Source organism: Alternaria metachromatica (genome assembly GCF_023757995.1).
Source record: "Alternaria metachromatica strain BMP 0045 chromosome Unknown scaffold_24, whole genome shotgun sequence".
In the NCBI taxonomy this organism is placed as follows: domain Eukaryota; kingdom Fungi; phylum Ascomycota; class Dothideomycetes; order Pleosporales; family Pleosporaceae; genus Alternaria; species Alternaria metachromatica.
The window spans coordinates 294,595-314,584 of NW_026055515.1; the positions used below are offsets into that span (position 1 = coordinate 294,595).

Below are 19,990 nucleotides of genomic sequence, written 5' to 3' on the forward strand. Positions count from 1 at the left end.
ACACACACGCCGCCCGAACATGCGATCCTGCCTAGCCCCACCTATTTCTACCACACCGTCACCACTACGCATATAATACTGTCACATGTTGGGACTATACTCGAAGAGGCTGCGTGAACAAAAGAGGGCCGTTGGATCGTGCCTTTCAGAGCAATGCCGCTGAGCTTGCATCCTCACCTGAAGCGGGGACTAGACTTTGACGCCTTCCATGTCGACCCCGAAGACCTCATCGAAGAACCACCGGCGGAGTACGAAGACCCCGCGCATAGGGCAGCGAAGCGACGAAGAATCGAGGCGATTGCATCCCGATACCTACGCGGCCGACCGCCCGTCATAATCACAGCCGCGCTGAGAGGGCCTTTCGACAATGGCTGGAAGAACCCGTGGACGAAGCCCATAGTAGAGAAGCGGAGGGTGTCAGGCAAGAACAGTGCAGTAGCGGGCACAAGGACCGCCAATAGCAAGAAGGTCGCTGCCGGTCGCAACAACACCACCAAACGTAGGAGCAGCTCAAGGCTGAATGGAGGGAACGGCAAGGACGTCGTGGAAGATGTTGCGCCCCAGATGGCGTCACCAGAAACATCTAGAGCTGCCAGGGATGATTTGGACCACCGCGAACACGACGATAGCCTCGACGAAATCGAAGTCCCGCCCGCGACAGCACCCTTACCCGACGATGATGACGCACCCGGTACCGCAGAGCCCTTCAGCACAAACACGAACAATTGCATACAGAACCGCTCGCCCATGACCAACCCCTTCTGGTTGCGCCGTCCTGAGTCAGCACGAGTCGACATGCGCAAGGCTACGAATAGGAACACTGACACGTCTCCATCGCGGTCGCGGTCGCGAAATAGCACCTCACAAACACAAACGCAAACGTTGTCCGAACTGCGACTCAGCCTGCCAAAAGCGCCCATCCAGGCTCAGAAGTCAGCTCCGGAGACACCAGCACAAGAGGGGTGGAGATCAAGTGCCTCAGCTTCGATGGTCATCTCATCGCCGGCCAAGGACGCTGATACAAATGCTCAGGCTCAAGCTGCACCAACCGCAAGCCCACCACGGTCGCAGCGAACCATACCGATCATCACCTCCTCCATGGGCAGTCAAGGAGGGCCGACAAGACAAGACGTACAACAGTCTGCAGAACGTCTAGGCCACCAAACACCTGGATTGTCATCAGAACGACAGCCACGGCGCTCAAGTCGTCGATGTACGCAGAATGCACCCACGTCTACAGAGCCCCAACACGGTCGTGTGACCTCGCCTTGGCCGGCTTCTTCAACTGGCAAAGTTCGTAGAAAGACAAAGCTGAAACCAAGAGCTGTCAATTTCGACTCATCGCCAGAGAAGATTCCTTCTGCCAAGAAGTCATGTGCAGAAGACGTCATCCACAACGAGGCCGACGATGAGCTGCAGGTGGATCCAACAGAGGCAGTTGTGGTCGATGTACAAGCGTCTCCACAAGTCGAAGGAGATGCCATTGTGATCCAGAATGAAAACTCTGAACTGCGCACGAGTCGGTCTAGTCGAGACTCTGACTGGTCTACACAAGCCGCCATGATGCGAGCTCAGCTTGAGTTTCAGCAAAGCACCTTCCCAATGATGTCCCCGGAGGTTCTCCAATTGGACTCGCAAACCTCACTTCTTGATACACCCCGGCCCATACTAGCCGCAGCCAGTGCAGCCGTTACACCTCTTTCTGCCTTCACTGTCCAGCGAGACGAGCCACTTGCACCCGAGACTATTCTCCAAGCTCCACCGATCAGCACGCAAGACCTCTTCGGCGCAGCGTCTCCGTTCGCATTTAGTACCGTGAAAAAGAAGCCGGAAGAAACGCAAAGAAGCAACTTGAGGTTCGCTTTCAGCCCTAGTGATGGGGTACTGGGAGCTGACGCGGTCGCTAAGAGCCCCACTCCTACTGCTGAGCGGGTCCCGCTGAAGAACAAGGACAACATCACGTCCTTCTGGAGCTTCACCACGGACAAAGCTTCCCAAATATCTCACGGATCCTTTGGTGACAGGTCGAAAGGAGTATTGACTGAGGTCGGATTTCCAGCGCTGAACATCGACACGTCACTTGGCGACTTCGGCCCTACCGGTAGTCTGGATTTCACAGATCGCTTTCTTCGCAATATAGACGACACTTGAATACTATGACAAAGAACCAAGATGATTTCTGCACGCAGCGCACTTCCGGTAGGAGCACCGCGGAAGCATCGGCATGGCTACGTGCTCCAAGTGGCTCTGAGCGCCGTGGCACTTGAATATTGCCAGAGAGAAGCATTCTGTACCGGTATCACAGCGACGTGCAGCGATAGTCACGTAAGGATGCAGCAGGCGGTGAGAGGCCACGTTCTCGAGTGATTGGCCGTCGACACCTGTCGCCCATGCACAGTCGATGCAAGCAGCAGACCTTGGGGGAGCACGGATTGATATCGGCGAAAGGGGGTGAGGCAATCGCGATGGGACGGTATAGCCGGTACCGCATAGTTTGGATACGGGCCTTTGCACGGCCACGCTGGGGAGCGCGCGGAGGCGGGAGGGATTCTAGCTTGTGTCACGGTGCTTGGGAAATTGACGGTGCTGTCCAAATAACGTGCAAAGTGAAGCGGCAGCGAATGTCTGCGCCCTATCGTGACAGCATGTGTCGTGGGTTGTAGCGTCAACGTTGTGCTGCTAGTGCTGTCCGTGAACCGATATCGTCTGCGTGCACGGACGCTCCTTCCTCATCTTCACCAGACAGGAACCCATGACAAGAGCTGCCAGCATTGCGTGCGCAGTTGCCGCCAAGCCCGATTGCCTCTGTCGCTATCAACAAGCCACCTGTTCACTGCCTCAGTACTCCAACAAAAACAAACTCGCGTCCACTCACTGCACTCGGCGTCGCGAAACAACCACCACCACTCGGACCACCTGCACTGACGCGCTTTGTTACGCGGTAGCAGTCAGGCAGACGTCATTGGGCCGCTCGCTTGGGATAATCTTTGCGCCACTCTGGACTGGACGCCAAACCACACAGAATTAGAACGTGGACCTCTCGCCCTTCTCACTGGTCTCGTCGCTCGCTAGCACCCTGGAACACCGCCTGCAGCCCTCGCATCCGCCAGCGCCTGCTCTGCACGCTAATCTAGAAGATCCGCCCCTGCTGGCCCTCCGCTGTGTCTCCGCCGCGCCCAAACGACCGCATCCTGGCCAACGTCCTGAGCGCCCGCCCGGCAATATCTGCCACCCATCCCGCCACGAGGTGCCTTCCTGACGGTCGAATCAATGTCGAGCCCATGTCACCCCAGCCGGACGCCCAAGGAAATACCTCACCCCCCGCATCGGTGAGGTCGACGGCCAGCCATGGACTGCCCACGCCCGACGCCGAGCACGACCAAGTGACGCCCAAGAGCCTCGCGCAGACGGGCCGTTCACGCACCGCGCCCATTGTCAACGAGAGCAACCTCTGGAAGTCGTCAATTGACCGCCCCCAGCTCGACGAGCGCGACAGCATCTTCGCAACCACGTACCTCGTCTCCGACAGCCCCATCTCCTCCCCGCGGGCCAGCGCACGCAATGTAGATTCTGCCAACGATGCTCCCGAACACAGTCTGGCTGAGATGGCAGCGCCAGCACCTCCCCAGAGGCGATTGATGGATCCGCCCATCATACGCAGGAAGCATTCCACCCTTCCTCCGCCTTCTTCCATCGACCACCAAGCCGTCCTGACTACCCCCTTTAACCCCCGCGCAGCCATTGCAGCCGGCATGACTTTCGACGCCATCCATCACAGTCCTCCGCCCTACATGAGCCCGGTCGACTCGCCCGTACAACACCCCACCACCCCGCCACGTCCCGAGCTCCAATACGAGGCCCTGCTGGAGAGCGAAGAGAGGCGCAGGAACAGGGAGTGGCGCGAAGGGAAGCCTGTGCCATTCAAGGGCAACATGATCTTGGATCAGCCCGTCATGGACGTGGAAATGGAGAAGAAGATTGAAGCAACGCTTGCCAAGACCGAACAACCCACTTCCGCACGCAGTCGAAAAGCAAGTCACTATCTGCGCGTATTCAAGGATGGCGATCCTACCGAAGAGCCGAAGAAGAAGGACAACAAGACAAAAGAGCGTCCTTCTGCTGAGAGGACCCTGTCCGCACTTTCAGAAGAAGGCTCAACTGAGACTATCGGCCTCATCGACCAGCTGCGCCGCGCATCACTAGCTTCCTCCGTCGTGCAATCGCCTCTAGCCGGTCCGACTGATTCTTACTTCGATGCGAAAGCGGCGCCCCGCACCGAGTCAGGCGTTGCCTCTACACCTCCCAACGGAAGCACGCGACCAGACGCAAGCTCTCAGGACAAGCACAAATTCCCACGGCGTCTTCTCGAGGACATTCGCGGCTTCGGCAACCTGACTCCTGGTGCGGACCCACGGTCTTCCTTCTCTCGCAGTCTACCCACATCAGCTGTCGAAAAGGTTCACGCGCATGCACCAACGAATGGAGCGACACCCTATGACGAGCCGTCCGATTACTTTCAGGTTAAAGACGGAGGCGATAAAGAACGTACGCCAGGCTCGGAGGAGGATGAAGAATCGGAAAAAGAACAGATCTCTTCGGCTCTCTACTTTCCCCATCGCCGGCTTAAGACGAGTGAGCAGGTCCCTACAGAACCACAGAACCGAGATAGAGAGGTGAATGCTGTCGATAAGAGGGCTTCAACTCACGAGGTTGCGGGGCCAAAAGGGTGGGCCACAGAGAAGGATGTGCAAACTCCACAAGAAGTAGAAATTTCTCTAAAGGCCCAAGATACCAATCAATGCCTTCATGGTGATATCTCCACGGCGACTTCCTTGAAGAAAGACAAAGAGCAGCCGCTGACCGCCCCCGATGCGCTTTCAGCTGAATCTGAGTCTGAGTCGCACGCCGAGTCTACTCAATCAAATCTTGGTTATGAATCCAGTGCGACTGATGACCTAGGAACGACGCCCACTGCGACTTCGCACAAACAGGAAGCTAAGGCTGCTGCGCCTCAGGTGGCTCAGCCGCCAGCCCCACTGGGTGCTGTGGAGCTGAAGCCATACGATCACCAAGTTGGCGGTCATTCTACTGTCTATCGTTTTTCTAGGCGAGCAGTATGCAAACAGCTAAACAATCGAGAGAACGAGTTTTACGAAACAGTGGAGCGCCAGCATCCTGAACTGTTGGAATTTTTGCCAAGGTACGAAATTTCCCCCCGCTATTGATCGAGACTGAGACATCAGCGAAGATCATTGCCTTCGACTCGGTTCTTGATTAGGATATTTGCTGACATTGACATCTAGATACATCGGCGTGTTGAACGTGACCTACCGAAAAGCCCCCAAGAAGAAGAAGGTAGCCAAAGACAAAGCGAAATCCGACGCTGCTCCCACTACTTCTGCGACACAGTCGGAAAGCGCTTCAAGACAGGCTTCAAAGGCTCCCGAAGATCGGGGCAATGGGGAACAACCTCGAGTGGTCAGTCACTCGCAGCAGATTATGCCCATCCCTCAGGTCATTTTTGAGAACAACCGGCACATCATCCCGGACAATCTGTTCCGTGTGCCACCACGCTCCACCACTCCAGATCCATGGATGCGCAATGCTTCCTTGTTGCAACAACAACATCGACGAAACCAAAGTGATTATGGTCACATCTCTACGAGCCCGACTCGGCCCCCACTGCAGCATGCTAGCAGTTGGGGTGTGACGACGATCAACAGAAAGTTACAGGAAGAGGTACTCCGGCAGGTTTTTGCACCGCCAACTATTCATCATCGGCCGCGCCATCATCATCACGGGATCTCAGCTCGTAAGACAGGAGGAGATGTTCCGCAGAATGTAGCCGGCTCTGCACCTACGATAAGGAGGAACAGCACAGATGTCGCTGGATTGCATCCACCCCTCACAGAAGAGTCTACACGGAAACAAGTTCTCAAAGCTGAAGCGCATCGCTTTGCCTCGGAGAGGAGTGCGGATGCTGCCGTTTCGAGCTCTCTTGGACAGCCAGACACCAACGCTGATGCCCTGAAGCCGCCATCGAATAATCTTCCCCGTCGTCGTCATTCTGGCAGCGGACTTACTAGAAGGCCTCTGGGAATTGATACTGTCCAGAGACATAACCTGGAATACTACGAGGAGGACGGTTACGGTGGTGACGCAGAGGAGGAAGTATTTGCTATGGACGAAGATCGCAATGCCATTTCAGACGCAAAAGATCAGCACCGAGGCCGATCTGTGCAAACGTCTGGCGCAACGAACGGGGTCCATCCCCAGCAACCATCAGAGGGCACTATGCTACCAGCCCCTCCCGCACCAAATGGCAATGGCGCCCCGCTCAGCGAAGAGCCTTCCAATCCCGAGCAAGCGCAACAACAACCTGACGAGCGCGTTCAGCACTTCATCCTTCTCGAAGACCTCACTGCAGGCATGTCCAGGCCCTGTGTATTGGACCTGAAGATGGGCACACGGCAGTATGGAGTAGAAGCCGACGAGAAGAAACAAAAGTCTCAGAGACGCAAGTGTCAGATGACCACCAGCGCTCAGCTCGGTGTACGTGTTTGTGGCATGCAGATCTGGAACGCCAAAACCCAAAGCTATATCTTTGAAGACAAGTACTTTGGCCGCGACTTGAAGGCTGGCAGAGAGTTCCAGGATGCGCTGAAGCGCTTTTTCTGGGATGGGACAAGTTACAAAGCAGCGACAAGACATATTCCTGTCATACTGGAGAAGATCAGTCAGCTGGAGCGCATGATACGGAATCTTCCCGGCTACCGATTCTACGCAAGCAGCTTGCTGATGCTCTACGATCGTGGGGATGGAGAGTCGAAGGAAAAAGACGCGCAAACCTCTCTGCCCAACGGTCTATCGAACCCAAGCAGCGAAGACGTCTCAGTAATGCCGTCCGGACCCACATCACCTGGCCCGACAGCCGCCTCTAAGCCGACACCTAAGCATCTCCCAGAGATTAAGCTCAAGATTGTCGATTTCGCCAACTGCGTCACTGCAGAAGACCCGCTGCCTGACGACTTACCTTGCCCACCCCAGAACCCGGATGGCATTGATAGAGGCTACCTTCGTGGTCTACGGTCGCTGCGCCTCTACTTCCAGCGCATCTGGCACGACATCAACGAAGAGTGGGTTGAACGAGGCGAGGGTGAGGGTATGGCGCGCAACCATCATCACGGCCCTGGCCTAGGCGAAGTCGGCGCGGGCTGGATGGACGATGCCGGTGGCGAAGACACGGGCTATGCCAGCTTCTAAAAAAGGAGCACAAGCAAAGAAATCAGAGCAGGGGAAGTAGTTGGTCCCCAGACAGGTCTTTTTCCTTTTCCTTTCCTCCGGCGTTTTCGTTTTCATCCACATGTAATCGGCTTCAGGGACGCAAGCATGGCGTTTTGGCGCATCACGGAAAGACAAAGGTAATGAAATTGGTAACTACTCTGGCATGCATCGGCGCATAGCATTTATGGGCGGCAAATCCTTTGCGTTGCTATTTCTTCTTTTCTGGGATTTTATTGAGATGGGAGTGGGTTTGTGCTTTTGGAGTCCGGTTCGGGTTTCTTGTATACTATCATGGAAAGAGTAGGGTAGCGCTAGCCTCATTAATGCAGCATTTTGAACAGTGAATATTTCTTCGTGGTGTTGGCGGAAGTAGTCACCTTCCTGTTACGTATCTCAAGCCATCATGCACTCAGCGGCACTATACAAAGCTTATCACCGCAACCCCACTTGCGCAGCCAGACGCCACGTACCATCCAATTCGCAGAAATCGTTCACTTTCCAGAGCATTTTCTTACACTGACCAGCAATCTGTATTCGAATATGGCTTCCTTGAACATCGACCCACCCCTCCTCAATTCTGCAAACCCATGGTGCACAACCCTTGAGCAACTCCAGGAACTTTACGAAAGTCCACACACAGGCGCCATCACAACCCGAACTTCCCTCTTGAAAGGCTTCCCACACGACCCCGCGCACCACCAATTCACCTTCTTCAACCCATCCACGCATAGTTCCAGCACCCCGAATACCGATCTAGCGGGCGATGCCACAACAACAGGCAGTTTAAACACACTCGGCTACTCACCCCTCGTTCTCCCGCAGTACCTCGACTTCGTAGGCAAAATCAACGATGCCCTGCCTTCCGACCCGCCAAAAGGAAGAGAAACCTTCAAACCCATTGTCATCTCCGTAACCGGAAGTGTGGAGGAAGTGGCGCAATGCTACCAGCTCATCTACACCATCCAACACAGTGTGAAAATGCCACTAGCCGTGGAAATCAACCTTTCCTGCCCAAACATCCCAGGGAAGACACCACCAGCCTACAACGCTGACGCCCTACGCGAATACCTCGCAGCCCTCAAAGTAGCCATCGATGTTGGCCTCACGAAAAGCGGGGGCGAGACGCAGATACCCGTTGGCATCAAGATACCGCCGTATACGTACCAAGAGCAATTCGACGCCTTGATAAGCGTATTGGAAGAGAGTGCAGAGAATAAGATGAAACCAGTCTATCTCCCCTGTCCTATATCTTTCATCACCGCCGTGAACACACTCGGTTCGTCTCTGGTCTTGTCTCCACAGGACGTGCGTGGTGAAAGCAAGATCAGCCCTGCGCTCAATTCAGCGAATGGGTCTGGGATTGGGGGGCTGGCGGGCGCGCCGTTGCATCCCCTTGCGCTGGGTAATGTGCGCATATTGAGGGAGATGCTGGATAAGAGGGAGGCGTTGAAGCGGATTATGGTTGTTGGGACGGGAGGTGTGGAGGATAAGAGTGGGTTTGAGCGGATGAGGCATGTGGGTGCGGGGGCGGTGGGCGTGGGGACTGCGTTGGGGAGGAAGGGGGTGAAGGTTTTTGGGGAGATTATGGAGGGATGATGTCGTGAATGTCATGTATATCGTGTGTAGCATTTGTTTTTTCTCATCAGAGAGCCACGCGAGGTGTGGCATCGTATCGTCAATATATCCACAGGATTGTAGATACTAGTCTTCGACACGGAGTCAACGTGCACTTCAGAAGCCGTATATAGTGAGCAAAGTCACATCACTTAAGATATCAGAAAGCTTGCTGTGGTTCTTTACATTCATTCATTCAGATTCTCCATGATTACTTGAACTATACACAGTACTCACTCGAACCCATCTCCACCACCTACTTAACCGAACAGCACATCACCAAGACGAATGGAAACAGTCTTAGTCTGAATGTAGTTGTCCAGCGCCGCCTCACCCAACTCGCGGCCGATACCAGACTCCTTGTAACCACCTGCAATAAAGTCAGTATATGTCTCATATGCATTTCGTACAGCCAGAACTTACCGAATGGCAGCTGCCAGTGAAGAGTGTTGTAAGAGTTGACCCAGACAGTTCCGGCGCGGAGCGCGTTGGCAACCTCGATGGCAGTGGTGAGGTTGGAGGTGTGGACCGCGGCGGCAAGACCGTAGGTGGTGTTGTTACCGATCTTGATGACGTCGGCCTTTGTCTTGAACTTGGAGATTGTGCAGACGGGGCCGAAGATTTCTTCTTGTTGGATCTTCATGTCCTCGGTTACGTTGGAGAAGATGGTGGGCTCGATGAAGTAGCCCTTGTCGCCGTGGCGGTTGCCGCCGGTTTCGACGGTTGCGCCTGACTTCTTGCCCTCCTCGATGTAGCTAGGATTTATATTAGCATTGGCTTCAGTTTTGGAAGGATATGACATTGCTCACCCCATGATGCGGTCGAATTGGAGCTTCGAGACCTGAGGTCCCTGGAAGGTGTCCTTGGCGAATGGGTCACCGACAGCGTTCTGGGCGGCCCTCTCCTTGAAGCGGGCAATGAACTTGTCGTAGATTTCTTCTTGGACGTAGATACGCGATCCAGCGCAGCAAGCCTGTCCGTGGTTGAAGTAAATACCGAAGTTGACCCAGTGGATGGCCTCATCGAGATCGGCATCGGCGAACACAATGTTGGGGCTCTTGCCTCCGAGCTCGAGGGTAACCTTCTTCAAGTTGGAGCCAGCAGCGGCCTTCATGATTTGACGACCGACGACGGTTGAACCAGTGAACGCAACCTTGTCGACATCCATGTGGGCGGAGATGGCGGCACCAGCGACCTTTCCGAAACCAGTGATGACGTTAATGACACCTGGTGGGAAACCGGCCTCTTGGATGAGCTTGCAAGCTACGTATGCGGAGAGAGGAGTCTGCTCAGCTGTCTTAATGACAACGGTGTTACCAGTGGCGATAGCAGGACCAATCTTCCATGACCACATGAGAATGGGGAAGTTCCATGGGATAATTTGTCCGCAAACACCAATCTAGAATTGTTAGTCACGGGACTTGGACTTGGAAAAGTAAGAAACTTACAGGCTCCTTGCGGATGTAGTTGAAGCTGTCTGGTGCTGTGTCGACGACCTTACCCTCAATCTTGTCGGCCCATCCTCCGTAGTACCTCAAGCAACCAGCGGCGGCAGGGATATCGACGTTCCTGGCCATGCTGAAGGCCTTACCGTTGTCGAGAGCCTCGACTGAGGCGAGAAGATCGGCGTTCTTCTCAAAGAGGTCGGCGAGCTTGACAAGCAGCTTTCCTCGGTTCTCTGGTGTCTCCTTCCGCCATGGGCCGTTGAAGGCCTTGCGTGCGGCAGCGACAGCAATGTCAACATCCTTCTCGGTGGCCTCGGCAACATTGCAGATGACCTCTTCGGTAGATGGGTTAATGACCTCGAAGGTCTTGCCGTCAACGGCCTTTACGAACTCATTGTTGATGAAGCTGGTTGATGTCAGTATTGACGATGCCGAAGCATTACAAAGTCTCCGAAGAATATCGGAAACTGGATATCTGACTTACAGTCCGGTGGGCTGCTCGTACTCGCCCGTTTGGGGGGTTGTTAGCTTTACGGATGTCATTGCGAAAGCGAATTGGGGTATATGGACAAAACAAAGCTGTGAAGTGAAGGAGGGGTAGAGGCACAAGCAAATCCTTAAGTACTTTCAGGAGCTCCGCATGACGACACTAGAGGTTATCTCCACTCGAGACAGGACAACAGCACGATCGCCCAGACAGCCTCGGCCATCAGGAGCCAGTCTCAGGAAAGCGCTGCAGCCTATTGCGTGTCTCGACGATGCATGGCCGGGTGGCGCTTGATGCAACGGCGGAAGCTCTTGCCCCGCTTTCGTAGCCAGTGGTAAGCTACCCCTCCCCCGCAGTTCTGCTCTGGAAGTCGTCGAAGCCGCAGCTAACCCTGCTACACGCGGTACTGAACTCTCCAATTTGGAATAGACACCTATTGGCAACTGATGCGCATCCGCAAAAGGCATTTCTCCACTTGCGGCGCGTGGTCATCTCGATACAGCATCTTTCTATAACGCATACCGCAGGACTAAGCTCGGAGCTCTAGACACGTATCCAAGCAAAACATACCCACCATCGGAGCCACTACGCTAAAGCCGAAGGGGCAGCCCTATGGACCATATCGTCGTACCCCCAGCTAGCTCGGCCCTTTTTCGAGCGAGCACCGGTATGGCGAGGATAACACTGATCCACAACCCCGAGCTAGAGTAATCGCTGTATGCACGTGGGCGACCTGGATTGCAAACATTGAGAGCGCAAGATACTCAGCTCATCCGGTCCGTCAGCTGCATCGGATGAACGCTCCTTTCACCCAGCCAAATCCTAGTCAGAGGCTAGAGTCCTGGTAGCCGCGGGCCTCCACACCACCTAGTAAATCGCGGGGAAGGTGCGACAAAATTTGAACTAATGACGTTGGCGTGAGAACTTCGCACGAAGGGGTACTGCGGCGCGAATAGGAGCATGCAAGGACCGAATAGCTGTCAACCGGAAAGCACTACACATGAGCAGATGGTGGTGTGATCCGGGCTGCTGGGAAGCGCCAACCCGGTCAGCACGAGTAGAGTTCACATTTTGTTGTTGCGGAGTCCTCCGGGGAGAAAAGCACGGAGCGATTCCGCTGTAACGAGTCGTACTGTCTAGCAAGCTTTCTAAGCCTCGCTGATCTCCTATATGATCGTCTCTCTGCAGCATGTCATTGCCGTCTTGGGTTCATGCAAGCCTCAGTATTGCCATGTTGCCACGCTCTAGGGATGTGGCAGCTCTTCATTTCGGTGTGTTTCAGCCAACACGCTGGCCGGGTTCCGTCCACAATATCAAGAGAGCCGAGAGGTCGATGTATGTGAACATTCGAATAAGGGTACTTCACAATAGTTGAGTCGACGAGAGATGAGTTTTCATGATCATGTTTCCGATTCATAGCCATTCTGATTGAAGCTACCAAATACCGGCGTGCAATTTAGGAGCCGTGAATAAACGTCCATGAATAGTGTACAAGAGCCGAATTGTGTCCGATGCTGACGTTCCGTTGGCAGCAGTAGACGTTCGTGATAACGCAGTTTCCGAAAAGATGACGCCTCCAAGAAAAGAAAGATTGAAGCAGACCGACTAGCAAAGGGTCGAACCGATTCCGTTGGATGTTGGATTAAACCGTGACAAGTGAAGTGAGTGGAAAGCGTCTCAAAGCGAAGGAAGCTCAGAGCATCTCGTCGTCCATAGCAGTGTCACCGCCGGCGGTGATTTGTGCAACCTCAGCGCCACCGGCAGCAGCAGTGGTTTCGCTACCAGGGAAGTAGTCGGCCATCTCGGCATCGAGCTCCTCGACAGTCTTCTTCTTGGGGCGGGCCTCGCGACCACCACGACCCTTTCCTTTGCCACGGGTCTGGCCACGTCCACGAGCGGCACCGGGAGCAGCCTTCTCAGCGGTGGCCGGCTTCGGCTTGTCCTTCTTCGGCTGACTGAAAACTTGTTAGTTGCTGGTTACACTGCAAGGAACTTTTGGTACGTACGTTACACGATCGGCGAGCGAAGATGGGCGAGTGGCGGCGGGAAGGGCGGCGGCGCTGACGAGCATCTCGACGCGAACAGGGCGGCCGTCAATCTTGACGCCATTGAGGTGGGAGGTGGCCTTGGCGGCTTGGTCATGCTTCTGGAAGATGACGGTAGCGCTGCCAACGCTGCGGCCCTGGGCATCGTACTGGAGAAGAACCTTCTTCGGGCGACCTACACCAACAGCATTCACAAAGTAGTCCTATGAGGCGTATTAGTCGTCGTACCAGGGTAGTTTTCACGCGCGTAAAGCAAGATCGACAATGAGGTTCCGGCGTCGGCGGTGGGTCGTCGTCGATTCCATATACTCGGTCAGAAGGTACCGCTCAGAAAGTGGGTGTCCTGGTCAGATTTCAATGACCGTAAGTTCTGAGACGAAGCAAACTCAGCGCGAGAGCAGTTGTTGCGAGTAACGTATTGAAACGCTGCGAACCAATCTTTTAGTGTCTGCCCACACCCATCTGTAAGCCAAAAGGCTATCCGAACGGATTGGTTTCGCATCTCGCTGCTCTGTATCGGGCTAGAGTTGCTGCAAGGCTACCGGGAATATCACCGGTGCGCTGCCGTCTGTGCTGACACAGTGAAGTGGAGCACATTGACTTGGATCACCCACTTTCGTCGCGGCGGTACCTCGGAATGTTCGCATGCTGCTAGTCTTCTTCCTGTCTTGTGTGCCCAACACAGATCTTGGATTGACTTTGGGCAAGCTATGGCTCAACATCCGTACCGGTGCGGGAGGAGGAAGTCTCGGTTCGTCGGATCGAGTTCGTTCATGCTTGCAAAAGCGAAGCTGCAGTAGGCTCAAAGACCTGCATCGGTCTTACATACCTGGAGTTGGGAGTTGTCAATGTCCCGTGGCTGCGACGTGTTAGTGGTGGGTTTGGTGTAGTTGTGGGACTGAACATACCAAGTTGGATACCATGATCTTGGTCTCACCGCCGCCGAAAGAAGCGGCGGGAGCAGTGGGCGCAGGCTTGGATTGCTTGTTGCCTTGCTTAGTCGACTTCGCGACACCGCCTACAGGGGCGGCAGCAGCGGCCGGTCGTCCAGCGCCAGAGCGGCGAGCGCCACGGCCACGGCGGGAGGTCTTGGAGGCCTTGAGGATGTCGTCGAGGCTCTGCTCCATCTTGTTTGAAGACATGATGAGTGGTTGAGGGATGGTAATACTTGGGTAAGCGGGCGTTGATGGAAAGGCGCGCTCGTGTTGAGTGGGCGACGTTTGAGTAGCGAAGGCTGAAAGTCTCTTTTATGGAGGCGCGACTGAACCGGTGAGGTCTGAGGACAAAGGGGCGCGCTGTTCGATGACAGGGCGCGTCGCAGGAGGTGAGACTCGTGAAAGGAGAGTCAAAGTGGGCTTGCGCGAATGTAGAGTGAGTTGCGCGGTTTGTGGTGGCTGCTGTTGATGAAGAGCAGATGGGTGTGGGAGTATTATGTGGGAGGAGTGTGAGAGTAAGATGAAGAAAAGGGAGAGCGCGAGGCAGCACTCAAGACTGAGGGACGCGCCAAGCCCCGACACTGCCACGCACTGCTGCCTGGTGATTGGCGGACTGCGCACGGACGCACCTGCCCGCAGCTTCCATGGGAGTCGCGAAGGGCGATAGCTCCTGCCATTCAGGCAGTAGGCGATGACAATGGAGCAATAGCAGTATGGCAGTCACTCCGGTGCGTACTGGCTCACCCACATCCCGCTTCACAACATGTCCAGGCTAATGCGCGAACAGTGGCAGTTCAAGTTCTTCGACGTCTCGCAAGTCAAGCTCCCCGACGACGAGAGCTCCTTCCTGTCCGAGGTATGACGATACCTCTTCCGCGCATACACAGTCTCATAAATGCCATTAGATCGGGAACATCACGTGCATAGTATCTGGGTCAGAGAGCATCTTCCTCGGCAGCGCAGATGGCATCGTCCGCATCGTGTCGCAGGCCTTCAAGGTCGTGCGCGCATTCAAGGCCCATGACGCAGGCGCAATCACCCACATGAAGCAGGTCGAAGGCACCTCACTTCTCGTCACCATTGCTGAAGATCTTTCTGGGGAGCCTGTACTGAAAGTATGGGCTTTGGACAAGCTGGAAAAGAAGACGGGCATTCCGCGATGTCAGAGCACCCTCACCGTCCACAACGGGCGCAAGCAGTTCCCCATATCCGCTTTCGCAGCGCTCGATGACCTATCACAACTCGCAGTTGGATTTGCCAACGGCGCCGTCACTGTCGTTCGAGGTGACCTCATACACGACCGCGGCGCGCGACAACGGACGGTATTCGAGTCGGAAGAGCCCATCACAGGCATCGAGTTCAGAGAAGGGAGCATCACGACCTTGTATATCGCAACGACCGGACGTATAATGACGCTTGTAATATCTGGAAGGGGGCAAGGACAGCCAGCCAAATCGCTTGACGAGTATGGCTGCGGTGTGGGTTGCATGGCGGTGGATAAGGCGTCGCGGGACGTTGTCGTCGCACGAAACGATGCCATATACTACTACGGCCAACACGGCCGCGGGCCACCGTACACATATGAGGGTGAGAAGAAGATGATCTCCGTATTCAAGGACTATGTCGCGATAGTCGCACCCCCCAAATCAAATGCGATGCCTCGGTCGAACCCTCTCCGTGCTTTCGGCGTCGGTGCCGCCGACGACGTCTTCAACACTTCGAGCTTCACCCTGCTCAACACAGAACTTAGGTTTGTCGCACATCAGGAACAGTTGACTTCGCAAGTGAAGGCCGTCATTTCCGAATGGGGCGACTTATTCGTCTTCACGATCGATGGCAAGATCTTCAGATACCATGAGAAGCCTTTCGCTCAAAAACTCGACATACTGTACCAGCGCAATCTATACGTTTTGGCCATCAATCTGGCCCAGAAGGCCGGACTAGACTCGTCACAACAGAACATCATCCTCCGGAAGTTTGGTGACTACTTGTATTCGAAGCAAGATTACGATACAGCTATGCAGCAGTATCTGAAGGCTATCGATAACACAGAACCCTCTCAGGTCATCCGCAAGGTATGCAATGATGCCATCGCGATACGACCAATACTAACATCACGCAGTTCCTTGATACGCAACGGATACATAACTTGATTGAGTACCTCGAGGAGCTCCACGACCACCACAAAGCCACATCAGATCATACAACGCTCCTGTTGAACTGCTATGCCAAGCTGAAGGATGTGGAGAAACTTGAAGAGTTTATCAAATCACCGGACGATCTAAAGTTCGACCTCGATACGGCCATTTTGATGTGTCGACAGGGCGGTTACTATGACCAAGCGGCCTTCCTTGCTCGGAAACACGGCGAGCATGAGTTGGTCGTCGATGTATTGATTGAAGATTCGAAACGATATGCCGAAGCCCTAGCCTACATATGGCGATTGGAGCCCGAGGTGGCCTACTTCAACCTCATGAAGTACGCGACAGTACTACTGCAGCACCTCCCCAAGGATACGACGCAATTGTTCATCGACTATTACACCGGAACGTTCCGGCCCAAGCAGGATGCTATAGTCATACCCAATACGCCTGCAACAGTAGGGGGCGGTGGCATGAGTATGGGTTTGGGAGTGGCTTCTAGCGCTGTACAAAATCTTGCTGCACTACTTCCGCTGCCATACATGAACACCAACGCGTTGGCATCGCCTCCTAGCGGTGAACAGAAGAGTACCATGAGCCAAGCCCAGATCGTCGAGACGACCTCAGATGAGCCCGCTCCGGAGTACAAAGTACCAAAACCGCGAACTGCGTTCTCCGCATTCGTCGACCACCCTCAAGAGCTCATAGTCTTCCTCGAGGCCTGCATCGCATCCGATGATCTCCGCGAAGATGACAAGGTCGATCTTTACACCACTTTGTTTGAGATGTACTTACACACTGCATCGTCGAAGAAGGATGGTGAGCGACAAGAGTGGGAGAACAAAGCTAAAAAGCTTGTCGAAGGCAAGGACATACCCATAGACACGTCCAACGTACTGCTGCTCTCCCATCTGTCCAACTTCCGCGACGGCGCGATCCTCGTCCGTGAGCAGCAAGGTCTTCACTTCGACATCTTCCGCTCCTACAAGGCCGCCAACGACACGCAAGGCGCCATACGCGCACTCCGCAAGTACGGTCCCCTGGAACCAGCGCTTTACCCCGCGGCGCTCGCCTACTTTACCTCCACGCCCTCTATTCTTGCCGAAGCCGGCGACGAGCTCGACTCGGTCTTGAAGAAGATCGACGAAGACGGCCTCATGGCGCCCCTCCAAGTAATCCAAACTCTCTCCACCAACGGTGTAGCAACCATGGGCATGATAAAAGCCTACCTCAGCACCACCATCGAGCGCGAGCGCGCCGAAATCGCCTCCAACCGGCGCAACATCGAGACCTTCCGCGCCGACACCTCAACCAAGAAAATCGAGCTGGAAAACCTCAACACCAAGCCCGCGGTATTCCAGAACTCACGTTGCCAAGTGTGCATGAAGAGTCTCGAGTTGCCTGTTGTGCACTTCTTGTGCAAGCACAGTTATCATCAGAGTTGTCTGAGTACGGATGAGGATGTGCATGATGCGGAGGTGGAGTGCCCGATCTGTAGTTCGAGTAATGCGACGGTCAAGGCGATTAGGAGGGCGCAGGTGGAGAGTGCTGAGAGGCATGATCTTTTCCAGGATGCGCTCAAGAGGGGCAGGGATGGGTTTGCGGTTATTAGTGAGTGGTTTGGGAGGGGCGTTATGGGGGTTGGTGGTTCGGACTAGGAGAATAGGGTATATATAGGTATAGTGGGCGTTGTCATAGAGTTGCAGAAGACACAAATGGAAGACATTGTAATTTATTGGTGTCTCTTCATTTATGCGTCCGTCGCATCGCATCACATCCCTCATCATGTAGCTGTTTTGAACAGAAAATCCTTCAGCTCACGCGCCACTTCGTATCAACGAATATAGCGTTCGACTCAAAAGGCCTTACGCTATCCTCGCTACTCTTACCCTCCACTGGCGTCCTAGGCGACCCCGAAGAAACCTCAACTGAATTGCCGACTCCCCTATACGTTTCCAATGGCACCTCGTCGTCATCCGCCAACTTGTTTCCTCTAATCGAATACCGTATTTTACTCTGGCGTTGAAGGCCCGAGTTACCCGTTGCACCTCTCGTACCGTTATTGAGGACGTGTTTGAACAGTGGTTTGAGCGAAGGCAACGACGCGACGATGATGCCGACATAGTATTCGATGGATCGCCACATGGTGAAGGTGTCGAGTACGTAGACGTCTGGGTCCATGAGAGCGGTCTTCTGCTTTTCGGATTTGATGATGGCGGCGACGCCGGCGAAGAGACCGAGGGCTAGGATGCAGACCAAGGTGACTTTTGTACGGCCATTGAGTTGGAGTTGCCATACGAGCGGGATTGGGAGGAGGGCTAGGAGGAAGTCTGTGCTGATCGTGACGGCTAGATGGGGTGAGTAGATGGTGCTGGAACGAGGAGCTCGACTCACCTGTGTTCATCATTCCTATGGAGGTGAAGGTTGCCCTACTGAAGCATACGGCTGTACCTGTGCCAAAAGGAGGTGGACGAAGTCGCAAATCCCATGCAGCCGCCACGGGGATGCACTGCCATATCTGGGTAAGGTCAGTCGAGGTCTCGGATAATCATCACCATATATGCTGAGGATATCGGGAAAACGCACTATGGAATCGTTAGTAATGGACCGATGGTCGCCATCTCGCAGTCACATACCTAGTGTTCCAATACACGCCGTGGTAAACAAGGCCATGAAAACAATGAACCCCCGTAGAAACCATATGTACGCCTTCCTTGTTACTAGACGCAACAAGAAGCAGGCGATAGAAATCTTGACCAGACCGACTCCAATGCCGACGAGAATCGACTGCACTTGGCGCAGTCTGAGCAGCTGCCGTTCACCGTCTGCGTCCATCCGCAAAACTGAGACGTGTTTCCCTAAGCCCACCTTAGTCTGCTCAGCATACACAACAAACTCCGCTATCGCGAAAGCGAAAGCAAGTAACATGATCCAGTCGTCTTTGCCGAAGCTTCTCAGCATTACAACTCGAACGTAGCATCTTAGCAAGACGATCAGGGCCGTGACTCCAAATAGGATGCCGGCTTGGAGTAGTAGAGTGGGAGCGTTGGTGAAGGCAAGGTAATCAGGATTTTGTAAGTCGGGGTTTGCATCCGCCGGATTCGTACCTGACATGATGGCTATATGAAGAACAATGGCAAAGCGGCGGTGAAGAAGACAAACGACAATTATGCAACATGCAATGCGTTGCGAGCAGTTTTGTATTCAATTTACTCTCATTGTAAAACGCCATCATATTGCGGCACGGCAATAAACAAGACACTCATCAATCTCTCTTGCTGAAACCTGACAGCGTAGCAAATCCCTCGGTCTCCTTCCGTATGTACGGTTGTACCGGTAGACTTGGCTTCGAGGATGAGCTCGTGTAGAGGGATTCGAAGCGACATGCCCTGATTCCAGGGAGTTGTGGCTTCTAGGCATATCAAGTCCCTGTCGCGTTGGAATCACTAATGTGCTGATGTGATTATGCATGGGCTGTTGCATACCTCGACTCGACTATTGGAGAGATAGCTCGATCCTGCCAGATCCTAAAAACGACAGACCAGGCTCTTGGGAGGTATCTTTCGATGTAAGCAACAAACACGGTTCGGAGCGAGTTGTTCCACCGCGGATCCTCCACGTTACATTCTAGACCTCCAGTCGCGTGCAGCAGGATTGTGGCGTAGTTGCAAAGAAAGACTATCAGCTGTTCCGTGATCACATATCAAACAGGACAAATTCTAGGCGAGCAAAAGACACGAGAAGACGGTTGAAGTAACTTCAAGGCCTACTGATGGTGTACGGAATAAGAGACTAGGTACGCAAGGAACCCTGTCCAGGTGCACTTGACGGGCATGGTGTTCGAGATTGGTGGCTGTACCGGATATAGTACGAGCAGATGAGGCGAAATCCTACGAGGATTTGTGATCAAGCGCGAATGGAAGCGAGGTAATGGAACGTTCAGCGGTGAAAGGAGGTGCGGAGACGAACATGCGGCTCGCTGCCCCGAGCCGCCGTGGCGTGCTTGGCAATGCCCCCAGGCGGGGCACGGACGCGGATG

At 54.3% G+C, this 19,990-nt stretch overlaps 7 protein-coding genes across 7 annotated transcripts; 4 read left to right on the forward strand and 3 right to left on the reverse strand.

Annotated features, from left to right (window-relative positions):
• Positions 1–153: 153 nt before the first annotated feature.
• Positions 154–2,151, forward strand: J4E83_008432 (uncharacterized protein; the record flags this gene model as incomplete). Its single annotated transcript, XM_049335329.1, has 1 exon — positions 154–2,151. The coding sequence occupies one exon, from the start codon at positions 154–156 to the stop codon at positions 2,149–2,151; it is 1,998 nt and encodes a 665-aa protein (XP_049185595.1).
• A 1,130-nt stretch (positions 2,152–3,281) lies between these two features.
• Positions 3,282–7,263, forward strand: J4E83_008433 (uncharacterized protein; the record flags this gene model as incomplete). The annotated part of the gene is made up of 2 exons (XM_049335330.1): positions 3,282–5,200; positions 5,304–7,263. 2 exons carry the CDS (start codon positions 3,282–3,284, stop codon positions 7,261–7,263), a joined length of 3,879 nt encoding a protein of 1,292 aa, XP_049185596.1.
• Positions 7,264–7,824: 561 nt separating this feature from the next.
• J4E83_008434 (uncharacterized protein) lies at positions 7,825–8,880 on the forward strand (the record flags this gene model as incomplete). The annotated part of the gene is made up of 1 exon (XM_049335331.1): positions 7,825–8,880. The coding sequence occupies one exon, from the start codon at positions 7,825–7,827 to the stop codon at positions 8,878–8,880; it is 1,056 nt and encodes a 351-aa protein (XP_049185597.1).
• Positions 8,881–9,158: 278 nt separating this feature from the next.
• ALTA10 (Aldehyde dehydrogenase) lies at positions 9,159–10,886 on the reverse strand (the record flags this gene model as incomplete). Its single annotated transcript, XM_049335332.1, has 5 exons — positions 9,159–9,268; positions 9,322–9,653; positions 9,708–10,297; positions 10,347–10,749; positions 10,828–10,886. The coding sequence occupies 5 exons, from the start codon at positions 10,884–10,886 to the stop codon at positions 9,159–9,161; spliced, it is 1,494 nt and encodes a 497-aa protein (XP_049185598.1).
• A 1,637-nt stretch (positions 10,887–12,523) lies between these two features.
• J4E83_008436 (uncharacterized protein) lies at positions 12,524–14,017 on the reverse strand (the record flags this gene model as incomplete). The annotated part of the gene is made up of 4 exons (XM_049335333.1): positions 12,524–12,785; positions 12,837–13,078; positions 13,705–13,734; positions 13,784–14,017. The coding sequence occupies 4 exons, from the start codon at positions 14,015–14,017 to the stop codon at positions 12,524–12,526; spliced, it is 768 nt and encodes a 255-aa protein (XP_049185599.1).
• A 556-nt stretch (positions 14,018–14,573) lies between these two features.
• On the forward strand, positions 14,574–17,609 carry J4E83_008437 (uncharacterized protein; the record flags this gene model as incomplete). Its single annotated transcript, XM_049335334.1, has 3 exons — positions 14,574–14,666; positions 14,716–15,885; positions 15,933–17,609. The coding sequence occupies 3 exons, from the start codon at positions 14,574–14,576 to the stop codon at positions 17,607–17,609; spliced, it is 2,940 nt and encodes a 979-aa protein (XP_049185600.1).
• Positions 17,610–17,763: 154 nt separating this feature from the next.
• J4E83_008438 (uncharacterized protein) lies at positions 17,764–18,355 on the reverse strand (the record flags this gene model as incomplete). The annotated part of the gene is made up of 2 exons (XM_049335335.1): positions 17,764–18,299; positions 18,346–18,355. 2 exons carry the CDS (start codon positions 18,353–18,355, stop codon positions 17,764–17,766), a joined length of 546 nt encoding a protein of 181 aa, XP_049185601.1.
• Between the last annotated feature and the right edge of the window lie 1,635 nt (positions 18,356–19,990).